At 39.8% G+C, this 12861-nt stretch overlaps 1 protein-coding gene across 1 annotated transcript in view; it reads left to right on the forward strand.

The window, feature by feature from the left end:
* Positions 1–390: 390 nt before the first annotated feature.
* Positions 391–12861, forward strand: part of KCND2 (potassium voltage-gated channel subfamily D member 2) — a 264779-nt gene continuing 252308 nt past the window's right edge. The window contains exons 1-2 of the mRNA XM_083858786.1: positions 391–528; positions 1770–2943. Of these exons, the coding sequence (XP_083714912.1) occupies positions 1829–2943 (1115 nt within the window). The 5' untranslated portion in view covers positions 391–528; positions 1770–1828. The remainder of the gene's footprint in view (positions 529–1769; positions 2944–12861) is intronic.

Consider the following 12861-nt stretch of genomic DNA (forward strand, 5'->3'; position numbering starts at 1 on the left):
TTTGGCCCGCGGAGCGATGTCCTGCCCACCCGCCCCGCGCTTCCCCGCGCCCGCACCGCCGTCCGCCCCTGCGCCCCTGGCCCGCGGCGCTGGGGGTGGCACGGCCCGCCCGCCTCGGGGGAGGCAGCGGGAAGCCCCTTCCCCGCCCCCGGCCGCGCCAGGGCCTCGCCGCCGCCGCCCGCAGCCCGCGGCAGGGCAGGGGCAGCGGCCGCAGCCGCAGCCGCGCCGAGAGCGGCCCCGCGCCGCAGGATCCGCGCCCCGCAAGGACGTGCTCCGCGAGCCGCCAGGCGCGATTACGTTGTTTTTTTCCCCCCACCCACCCCTTGAACTTGTTGCTTGGCGCTCGGCGGTGGCGGAGGGGGTGGGGGTGGGGGAAAGCCTTATTATCGATGTCCCTTTGGATGCGATCAAGCTTTCTCAGGAGCAACTACTTCCCCGCCGTTCCCGGCGGGGCGCGGAGATCTCGCAGCGGAGCCCTTATTTCCAAAAGTCTCTATGCAACTGAGCGCTCTCGCCAGACTTTCACAGGTAGGTGCCGCAGACTGGGCACGTCTGGAGGGATTCGAGAACGGAGCCGAGGGGAAGGGGCGAGAGGAAGGAGGCGGGGGTACGGGGGGGCGGTGGGGGGGGCACGATGCACCGCCGAGCCCTACGGCCCCCGCTCCCTGCCCTGCTCCCTGCCCTGCTCCGTGCCCCGCTCCCGGCCCCGCTCCCCGGCCTCCCCCGCCGCCCAGGGAGCCCCTGCCCCTCTCCGCTCCACCGCCAGCCTCCCCCGGCTTCGCCTTTCGCCGCCCGCTGGGGCGCTCCGGGGATGCCCGTGCAGCCCACCTACGGCATGTGTCTCCAGAGGCCCCGCTCCAGCCCCGCCAGCCCCGCGGGGGCTCTGCCCGGCCCCGTCTCCTCGCTGCAGGTGGGTCCCTGGCCGTGCCCCGATGCTCCGGCCGGGAAGAGCCCCGCTCCGCCCGCTCCCTCTCTGCGGGGCGCTCCCCGCTCCCGGCGCCCCATCCCCGCATCCCTCTGCCCTTCAAAGCATTTCCTGCACGGAAAACTTGCCTTAAAGTTTAATGCTGCCGCCCGGAGCTCCTCCCCCTGCCCCGCCGGCTCCCCGGGCCGCTAGCCTGGGTCTGGAGGAGTCCCCGGGCGGCGATTAAAGGTCAGGGAGAGGATTCTTCCCGCCGCCGCTCCAGGGCTGCCGCCGGGGAGGGGGCGGCCCGCCCGGCCCATCCCCTCCGCCCCTCCACGGCGAGCGGTGACGGCGCTGGCGGCCCCGCTGCCGCCGCCCGGGAAGGCTCCGCTGGCGGCCGCGGCCCGGCTCCGGCTCCGGCTCCGGCTCCGGCTCCGGCTCCGGCTCCGGCTCCGGCGGGCGGGGAGCGAGCGGAGGAGGGGCGGGGGACCGGCTGCATCGCGCGGGGAGGAAAATCTCCTTCCAGGTGGCTGCACAGCTGCACTAGAGCTACTAGCCGGCTCCAGGGGCCAGTGATTCGAGGACTGTTGCTTCCATCCAGGGGCCTCGAATGGAGACCTTATATCCAAAGGATCTGGCTGTTAGAGAAGCTGCTTTGAATACAGGGATTTCCAAGTGCCCTCATTTATTGTCCTAACAGTGTGACCAGCGCCTGGAAAGCATATTCTGGGATGAAAAAGTGGAGGAAACAAAAAGGAAGCAAAAAGGTTTTCAGTTAATAATGTATATCACAAAAATGTTCAGAAATTCTGCTGCCTCAAGAATGTGTGAGAATTTTTATTTTTCTCTTCCCTCTCTATTTTAGTGGCTGGACCAGAACTGTCTCTAGATTGACTCCCTTAGCTGTGATAGGTGTTTGGAACCATGGCGGCAGGTGTAGCAGCTTGGTTACCCTTTGCCAGGGCAGCAGCCATAGGATGGATGCCAGTGGCTACTGGTCCCATGCCAGCTGCTCCACGGCAGGAGAGAAAGCGAAGCCAGGACTCTCTGATTGTGCTGAACGTGAGTGGCATCCAGTTCCAGACGTGGCTGGACACCTTAGAGCGCTACCCTGACACCCTGCTGGGCAGTTCAGAGCGGGACTTCTTCTACCACCCCGAGACACAGCAGTACTTTTTTGATCGGGACCCTGACATTTTCCGCCACATTCTCAACTTCTACCGTACTGGAAAGCTTCATTATCCCCGCCAGGAGTGCATCTCAGCTTATGATGAGGAGCTGGCCTTCTTTGGCATCATCCCTGAGATCATTGGTGACTGCTGTTATGAGGAGTACAAGGATCGCCGGCGTGAGAATGCTGAGCGCCTGCAGGATGATGCTGATACGGATCATGTAGCTGAGAGCTCCCTACCCTCAATGACAGCTCGTCAGAGGATGTGGCGGGCCTTTGAAAACCCACACACCAGTACCCTGGCTCTAGTCTTCTACTATGTCACTGGTTTCTTCATTGCCGTCTCTGTTATTGCCAATGTGGTGGAGACAGTGCCCTGCGGGGTGAGCCCGGGTCGCATCAAAGAGCTGCCCTGTGGAGAGCGGTATGCAGTGGCTTTCTTCTGTCTGGATACTGCCTGTGTGATGATCTTCACTGTTGAGTACCTCCTACGTCTGCTGGCAGCTCCTAGTCGCTACAAATTTGTGCGCAGTGTCATGAGTATCATTGATGTGGTGGCCATCATGCCATATTACATTGGCCTGGTGATGACAGATAACGAGGATGTCAGTGGGGCGTTTGTGACATTAAGAGTCTTTCGTGTCTTCAGGATCTTTAAGTTTTCCCGCCACTCACAGGGTCTGCGCATCCTGGGCTACACGCTGAAAAGTTGTGCCTCGGAGTTAGGCTTCCTCCTCTTCTCACTCACTATGGCCATCATCATCTTTGCCACAGTCATGTACTATGCAGAGAAAGGTTCATCAGCCAGCAAGTTCACCAGCATCCCTGCAGCCTTCTGGTACACCATCGTCACCATGACAACACTGGGGTAAGTGCAGCTGGTGTTTGGTTACAGCCAACCTTTCAACAAGTGTATTGGCACGAATGGAAAATATTCAATTTAAAAGAAAAATGGTGATAGAAAAAAATGTGAGGGCAAGTTTCTGTTACAGAACTTTAAGAATACAACTTGTGGCTTCCTTCCAGATGTTTTACATGTTTAAGAGAGTTAGCAGCATTGCTGAAATTAACATAATTTAAATCCAAAAACTGCAAAAAACCTGAAAAAGCAAACAATGAAACAAAGCAAAAAAAGTCTTGAAACTGTTTGGGTTTAGACAGTGGAATTGGAATATTTTATGAGTATGTGTGAGTTATCAGTGGCTTTTTAGTGGAGTATTGTATTTGCTGGCAGGACTTGTTACAGTGTTGCTAAATTATTAATATTTACAAGGAGAATCAAAATGCAGTCTTTTAATTTGATCAGTGTGTGGATCTGCCATTTTGTTTTAAGTCCTATATTGATGTACACATGGATATTGAGTTTGTTATTAGAAAGTGATTTGTTTTTATGAAAATCATACCTTGTCATTACAAAAAAAGTGATACTTGTGATTTTATTAAAGACATTGAACACATTTAGTTTGATTTCCATGGACCTATAACTTTTAAATTATGAGTGTCAAGCTACACTGACTGGTGACACATTCTGGAAAATGATCTGATGAAGTGTGAGACATATGACACATCAAGCATGTGTCTTTAAACATAATTCTAATGGCAATACAATTTCTTTCAGAGAACAGGGGTTAAAAAGTGTCACTGTTGACATTAGAATGCACTGCAGTTTAATGGAAAGATGAGAGAGAGTATTATTTTATGAAGTCTCTGATACCAGAGTTTGATTGTATCAGCTGATTCTCTGCACCAAGTTAAAAAATGCATTTTTCTGTAATTACAACAGGTATTTAGAAGGTTGACTAATTTAAGATGGCAATTTTTCCCTATTCTTAATTTTGAGTTGTATGGTACCATCCATGTAACTAAAAATTTGTTGATTCATTACAAACCGACTAGTTATTTAATAATTATCGATACTAAATAACAAACTTAGCACTTTCATTAAGGCAAAGCCCGTCATTTTATTAGCATTTTGCCATATCTTGTTGGGACTGTTGAGGTTTATGAAACATGTATAACTTTTAAATTTAACAAAATGAAAGTGCATTATTAAACTATTACGAAAACCTTGATTTATTATGTGCAATAGTAATTTACTTGGGAAATGCTCTTACAAAATATTGAAAAAGATAAAAGGAATGTCTTATGTCACCATTTTTTATACAAGGCTTTTATCTTCAGTGTGATATAACAAATGAAGATAAATATAGTGCATAGTAAATATTTCATATTTCTTGTAAGGGCAAGTTATGCTAAAAAGGAGTGACAAGAGCTTTGGGGATTTTAACCCGCCTTTTAGGTTCCTGGGTGGTTTTTTGGTTTTCATTTTCTGTTGCTGCTGACAAATGGAAGGGACCAGTTAGCAGAAGAAGCAAGTTAGGCATGATAACTAGATCCACACTCCTATATTTTCTGGTGCTGATTCTTTTACCATTTATTTTTAATTAGAACAGTGATGTTTTCAAGAAAGAATTGACTGATACTTTAATATAAAAAACCAGAAGCTGGTATATGGGGTTTTTTGTAACAGAAGGCACTTTCTGAGTAAGTTGTTTCCAGTCTCATGCACCATGTGTAAAGTACTTGTCCATGGTACTGAACAGGAACTTGTCTTATGTCCAAATTGCATCTGTTATGACACAAGTATGGTATCACAGCTGGTGTTAATATGGTTTGTTTGTTTCTTTGGCGTGAGCAGACACACACACACACACGCACACACGCACACATATATACATGAGTATTATTCTGTAATTCCAGGTTTTGAGTAAAATCTCCCAAATCTGAGTAAAATCTTCCAAAGTACTGCTGTAATTTGAACATAACTTCAAATCTCTTTGAATAGTACCTAAGAACCTGTTTTTAAGTATACAGCGGCACAATATTTTGGTCCCAAGTGGAACAAAAAGAGTTAAAGAGAATCTTCTCATGCTTGACTCCTTTTTCAAGGTAGTTTGAGCAGAGAAAGTTTTGAGCAGGTTGAACTGAGATCCAGAGTCTCACCCTCAGGAGTTCAGGTATGATACAGGTTCAATATGACAGATATCTCCAATTTTTATGAAATCTTTTAGCAGTGCATTAGCTAGATTATGTCCTTTTAATAACATCATGATAACTTTATGAAGATTATGTTTAAATGTTAAATATATATGTGTGAATAATTTAAATAAAATTAGCATAATAAAAGCTTTGAAATCTTTTTAGTTGATGTAATAATTACACAAAAGGAGAGGGAAGTTACAGTGAAAAGCATCAAGGGTCAGTGAAAGCTGATTGTAATTAATACTGATGCCTTTTCTATGTGCTAAAGCTTACCACCTCGTCACTAATACAGAAGTCCTGTTCCTTTTAACTTTAGTTTTAGCTGAATCAGGGGTGTATAAATGAACTCAACAGGAACAACTTCTTTCTTTTAGAAGCAAAGCTTGATTAAGTCTTTATGTTTTTAATGACAGTAACACACAGCAGGCTATGTGAAATACTACAAAAAATCATGAAAGCTAATAGTGAATAATAGATTAACATAAAATTGAGTTTTTGAGTCTTGGTATCATTGTCATAATTTTCTAGATAGCAAGGGTATTGAGTAAGCGACCTTTGCAATTTGGGGAGTTAATACCTTGGAAGCAGAGCTATATTTCTCAGTTCTGCATGATTGCTGAGCAATTAAAGTGTCTTTAAAAAACATAGATTACATTTTACTTTGCAATGTGCTAGTGACTTCAAATATTACAATTTTTTTCCTCCAAGGATATCCCAGCTATTAACTGCTCTTGACTGCTCAGCTCAAGTGTACATGTACATGGAAATGTTACATGAAAAAGCTGGAAAAAAAAAAAACATAAGAAAGAGAAGAAAGGAACAAAGGAAGAAAGAGAGAACATAAAAAAAGATAAAGACAGAGAGAGAAAGAAAGAGAAAGGTACCTCTAGAAAAACAGAATGCATACTTCCAGAAACTGAACTGTCTGATTTTAAACTTCAAACTAGTGTTTTATTTGGATTAATTGTAGCAAAAGTAAAGTAGAAACAAGGGGAGAAAAGAGAATAAAATTGAAAGAGGTCACAAAATATTTTATGGAGATTCAAGATAATAGTGGAAAGCATAGGGGTCAAGAATCAGGTTAGTGTGAAACTTGACAGAGAGAAAAGCTCAAGTCTATTGAACTGGGACTGGCAGACCTCCATGGGGGCTTATGAACATCCCCACCCATAATGACAGTTGTCACTTTCTGCTGTCACCTTATAACACAACAATCTAATAACTTTCCATCTGCCCTGTCAGGAGCCAGCAAATGAGCTGGAATAGCTGGCAAGGTTTTGATGGTGTAAGGATATTGTTTGTTCCCAAGTCAGTCAGAGCTATAGTGTAGTTTCTGTTTTATGAAGATATTATACTTTAAATGAGGAGCATAGTGCTCTTCTGTGAGTAGTTCTAAAGCAATTTCACTGCTATATTAAAATTCTATTTTTATAGCCTTTACATTGAGTAACTTTATCAAGTCATACAATGCTTCAGTAGGTGAACACAATACTTTGTGAAGGGAAGCTTAAATTCAAGACTACTCACTTATTTGCTTTCATTGTATAAGCTAGAGGTATGTCTTTCAGAAAAGATAAAGCAACTATTTGTTTTCATTATTTGTTATTATAGCCCATAATGTGTGAGGAAACCCACTTAAGATATGTCAAATTCTCTGAAGAGTTTATAATAAACAGGTGTGATAACAGAAAGCCTCAAACAGTGAACAAGGGAAGAGAGCAAAGGATTTCCTTTTCCTGTACATTCATGTTCTTTGCCATCTTCAGTCCTTCTTCCATTCTTTTTTCATCAATGTGGGTATATTCTATTTCTTTTGTTCGTTATTTGTTCCAACTACCACTTTCCATAGTTTTCATGGTTGGGGTTTGTCTACTGGTTGACACCTCTCCTCCCTTCTTCAAGACAAGGTTAACATTCCTAAGGATTCCACTGGCTTTGTTTTTTCTTCTTTTGCTTCTTTGTTCCAGATGCCTAATTCATCCTTCACTACTAGATCAAGTCTTTTGTTTGTCATCATTGTCATTCATTTGACTTGAACTTTTCTCAGAACAGACTTTTTTGTTCTGACCTTTGTTAGATAGATTTTTCCTTATGAGCATCATAAAATTTCCACATCATCACTTTTTTTCTCAAATGCCACACGTATTCTCTTTTCTCACCACTGTGCAATTTTCAGTGTGTTTAGTTCCTTATAGTTTCTGCATTTTAGTTTGAAATACTCCATCTCTTCAGAACTTTTATTTAAAAATTTGGTTTAATAAAATCTGACAAAAGAGAATAAAATAAAAAATATTTTTGTTTTGTGAAAAATAGAATTAAAAGTTTGGATATATTCTTATGATTAGTGTTAAAAATGTAAAGATTCACAAAGTTAGAGTATTATTTCTGTATCTGGTACGTACATATTGCTCATTCATTTTTTGTTTGATATTTTCAACCCTGTTTCAAATAGAGTTTTTCTATTTTTGTCTTCTTATGTACAACCTAGTGGGTTTTGTATTTTACAAATGTGTTTGATGTCTCAATCTATTTTCTCTTCACAGCAGAGACATTTAGCCTACATAATAGAGGAGGGACAAAGTGTAGTTGTGATCACCTTCAAAGTACATTACTAGATATTCAAAAAGGGCTCCAGGGGGAATCTGTTATACTAAGGGTCATTTTGATAGCAGTAAAAAAAAAAATTATTTGTTCTGTAACAAAAAAGATTACTGAAACTATAATGGGCTGTTGTTGCTTGACAGAGAGCAGAGTAATTGTATCCTTATTTACTTGCACTGGGGACCAACTTTCCTCTTCAAAGAAATCCTAAAAATCTCTTAGAGGAAAAGGACTTAGCTTATTTCACTCATATTTCTTGAGCATGAACTTCCTAAGCTCAGTTATGAAGAACATGAAGGTGATGGTTAACAAAAAGATCTTTCTGCTCAGGATCTAATATTTGCTCCTTTGGTAGAAACAGATGAAGTTTTGTTTCCTTTTTCTTACTTTGAGACAAGAATAAGAAAAATTAGATTACTGTGGACCTGGATGTAGCATAGAAATATGCTTAGTACAGCAAAACAAATCATCTTGGAGAGCAATTATGACTAGTGCCTGATCTATTAACTAGGCCCTATCATTCAAGTAATCATCAGTGAATACTGTCATTTTAGTAAAATCTTTAAGTGATCAAACCCAAGAAGTTCAAACTGAGTGGTGACAGTCTGTATGTGACTCACATCATTGTGCCTTTGTCTGAGATGAAAAATTTGCAATATAAAAGCCATATAAATCTATGAATACAGTATTAGAAATAGTGCCTACCATGAAAAAAAAAATCTGGAAATGGAAACTGTATTTCTGAAGGGGGAACATAAATATCACAGAAATAAAGTGACTATTCAAAATAAGTTGAGAACATCTTGCAACTTTAGGGTGGCAATTAAGTTTTCAGACATTTGAAAGAGTCTGATGTATTATTCCTTTAACTTGATTTTTATGGCATTGTAGTCCATTGACAGAAGTTCATAATATTCATCATGGTAAGCTAACAAGAGAAGAACCTGGTTCATGAGGGGTTAAGATTACAGATGGTTCCAAAGAGGGAGTATAAATTAGAAATACAGAAAATGTCTAGAATCGGTCTTAACAGGTTTCATCAGTTACATGACAACAGAGCTGACAGAGTGATGATTTTGTATGTTTCTGTACCTATCTTTTATTGGGCAATAGATAGGAGCACAGGTTTTTCTGGAAGACATAGTCTTTAAGATTTTTTTTTTTTTCCTGAATTGATTATGTGATGGAGCAAAAGATTTTTGGATTTATAGAGAGTGCTTTAAAATGATAGCTCTACAATACACTTCCTGGAACAATAGTAGTCTCCATGCTTGGACTTCAACTCCTAACACAGTTAGGAGCCCTAATTTCTACCACTATGATTTATATTTTTTTTATGAAGCATATGATTTTGCTCTTCCTGTGCCTCTGGTAATGTTTTATAAACATCCTGTTAAGTAAAAATACTGAGGGATTTGTTTTACCAAAAAAAAATCAATTTTCACCAAAGTACATGATGAAATTTGCATTATTTTCACAGCATAGACTTAAATTCATGCAATTTGAGATGAAATAAAAAAAAAAAAATGCTTTTGACTACAGCATCTGACGTGTAACAGGTCTGAGTGCCCTGTAAAAAAATACTGGCTACAAAAATTTACTCAGGTATCTGGCGTGTGAAGGCTTACGTTTAAACATGAACACCTATGAAGGTCATGTGATCCGTGCATAGAAAGAATAAAATCTAACAGGATTCATCTCTATTATAATTCAAATGAGACTGCACTCCTTTTCTCATAGCAGCATAGACATAACTTATGCATTATTAGGAGATACATCTTAATGTACCTAGTTATCAGTACAGCATTCCTACTACCACAAGCTCAAATTCTAGCAGTTAAGTGCATTGACAAAAGCTAACAAAGCAGTAAAAGACTGTCTGATTACTAAAGATACAAAGATATCAGTCATGTAAGCAATTGTATTTTTAGTGTATTTAGAAAAGCAGTTTCCTTTCTTATATGCCATTGTGCAGTATTGTTCCTTACTTATCTGCAGATCTCCATCCTGAAGGTGAAAGGATCAGGAGCTACTGTGTAAATGTACTTAGTCAGACCAAGATTCTTCAGTTACAGAAAATGTGGGATTGCTGAAAAAATAGAAAAAAATGTTTTTAGTATGAACAAAGTAAAATTTTGCATATTTAAAGTATTTAGGAATAGTAGTTTGCATTTCATCCCTGTTTTTTTCCATTTCATCTGTGTTACTGGTTTCTTTGATCTGACTGGTTTAACTGAGAAGTCGAGTTTCACAGACATAGAGATCTCCTGAGTTTCTTCATGTATATCTCCTGAGTTTCTTCAAGGAAGAATTTAACGGCATTTATGTGTCTGGAGATGAAGATAGATGAAGATAGTTGAAGAATTCAACTTGAATTCTCAGAAGAGGCTTAGGTGTTAGAAACACAGAGGAAAAAAATTAAAGCTAGGTACTTACTCACCTTAGAAAATAGTCTTATGTGCACAGGAGTAACTTCTAGGATAAGCATAGTATACTTTATTCAGGCTCTGGGTATGTGCCAGAGGCAAGATCAAATGCCCCTATCAGAATCAAATGGATCCTGCTAGGGTTCAGGTCTTGGTAAAATAGAATATGCCCTATTTTTACATAGTACTGTAGAAAAGAGATAAGAGTGTTGTGTGTATGGTATGCTTAGAAAAGAGGAATGAGTAATTCAAGTTAAAAAAAAAAAAAAAAAAAAAAAAGGGTAACTGAAAGAGTAATGTAAATTATCCAAGGGATATATTTTTTGATCCTAATTTTCTGTCTCTCTGGTTTTCAAACCAAGAGTTCAGCACGAAAATATATGTAAGAAATGGAAGCTATGACATGTAGATCTCATTAATGAAAATATTTTTAGGAACAGTGTGAAAAGCTATGAAACAATGTCACATAGATGATTCCATTTTTCAAATAATCATGCAATCTGAGGATTTATTGGTTTGAATAGGTCTCTTATTTAGCTTATACACAGTAAATTTGTTAAGATGCTGATGTGTGGTAAGAAAAGATAAAAAGGTTTTTTTTTGTTTTGACCACAGCAAATTCATCCCCTTCTCTGGTATGGTGGCAAACATCTTATTTTGTGTCTATTTGATTTTTTTAATGAACATTGTTTGTAGATTTATATAGGAAGTTTGAGAAGTACTTTGCCTGCCTTTGGGGTTTCTTTTTGTGCAGTAATATGAACTTTGTAAGCAGAGTCTACAGTTCTTCTAATTGATTTCTACCTTAATCTCTGTTCCTAAATGAAGCACATTTAAAACACATTTTCCTGTTTTTTCCCGATTCTTTGTAAAAAAATTATTTCCTGAGGTAAGCATCTTATATCACAGATCCTTCTCTTTGAGGAAACATTGTGATTTGTGAGCTGTTGTTTAACTAGATGGGGTCTAGCTCACTTTTCTACTTACTACCACTTGCTCTAAGGCTTTATTTAAAAAAAAGAAGAAATCCCAATATGGAGACCACTTGTATATTTTTAAACAATATGATGTATTATAATATCAACATTGAAATAAAAATGTTATAAAATATGTATCTGTATAAATAAATGTAGCTGTTTCATTATTGAAGACTCAGTGTCCTTAGCTAAGACTCATATAATATAAAAGACAGTATAAACTTCTAGGATTTTATTTAATTACTCTGAGTACTTTGGTAAATTAAAATAAAATTAGTATGTTTCACTACAGTTTTAAATCTCTTGGATTAAGAGAATTAATTTCGGATTAAGAAATAAATGTGAACCTCCTTAATGGTATCTATAATAGCCTAATTTTATGATAATACATTAACATGGTTTAATTAATTATTATTTTGGAAAAAAAATATTTTGAGGCCAAACCCTAACTTTTTTCAAATGTGTATCCAGAGATATGAATTTTTTCTATGAATAGTACTGGCAGATTCTCAAAATATTTTGGCTGATACAAAGGAAACAGTCTTTCAAATTATCACTTGAAAGCTTGGCCATCCAGGCATTCCCTGTAAATGGCTGAGAGTTAGACTGTAAAGTTGTGAAGGAATTAATTTAGGATTGTGTAAAAGTTTACAGTCTGAGTGTTTCTTTTGCATCCTAACTTTCAGTAAGATGAATCAAGAGAGTTTTCTGTATGAGAGCACATGTAATGTGAGTGGGGTCCTTAACTTTTCATTGTTGTTACTATTCATATACCCCTTTTATATAGGTCAAAAGAGTTTTATTATTGTGTTTTTGGCCTTACTTTCATTTTCTTCAACTTTTATCTCTTCCACTTGCAGCCACTTAACAATTCCCTGAGCATCCTTATCAGCTATGGGCAGCAACTGCTGCACTGTGCAGAGTTGCTTAGGAACAAAATTGATGCTCTTCGACTTGGTGGATGACAGCTGCAACATGCTGAGCCCCAACTCTCCTTCCCACAGAGGAATAAAAAACAGAGGGGTTGAAGATGTTTTCCAAATCTGATTGTGAAGAGCCTATATACCTTTTTCGTTTAGAGTATCTAATCACTTCGTTGTTGGTAAACAGAAGGTTAAGAGCTGTGGCCATTCTATTGAAGACATAGAAATATCAAACAAACTTTAGTAACAACTCTTTTTAACTCTTTGTAATATAAATAGGACAGTATCTTATACCACTTCTAGAATTAAAAAAAAAAAAATTAGTTTTTCTAAGCTTTTTGGTTGGGTTTGTTATTGATGCATTTGTTTACATTTGTTTGATGAAATCCAAGTTGAAACATGGATATCATGGGCTGGAGACAGGAGAACTGGACAAACAGAGTATACACACCTATTCTCACACACCTAGTGACGTCCATGCTTGCAGCTATCTCTTGTGCTCATTTGATATATATCTATATAAAAAAAAAACTTCCAATATTTTAAAGTCTAGACTGTTTGAGAATTTAGGTGGAATTTGCTATTTTAGCATCTCAATGGAAGCTTGAAACAGTACAAATTGAAGCTTTCCCACAGAGAGATAGTTCAGAGTAAATCTGTCCACAGACTGGCTTAATGATTTAACATGCTCAGTATTAGTTATTTTCCAAGCAAAAGGGAAGCTCAAGTTTTATCTGATTTGCTTGTGAGCAAAGAAATCAACCTATAGTATGTGTCAAAAAGGGTGCCAAGTTTTAGAGGTAAATATTATAAAGGA

The sequence above is a fragment of the Zosterops lateralis genome (assembly GCF_965231275.1).
Source record: "Zosterops lateralis genome assembly, chromosome: 4".
Classification (NCBI taxonomy): Eukaryota; Metazoa; Chordata; class Aves; order Passeriformes; family Zosteropidae; genus Zosterops; species Zosterops lateralis.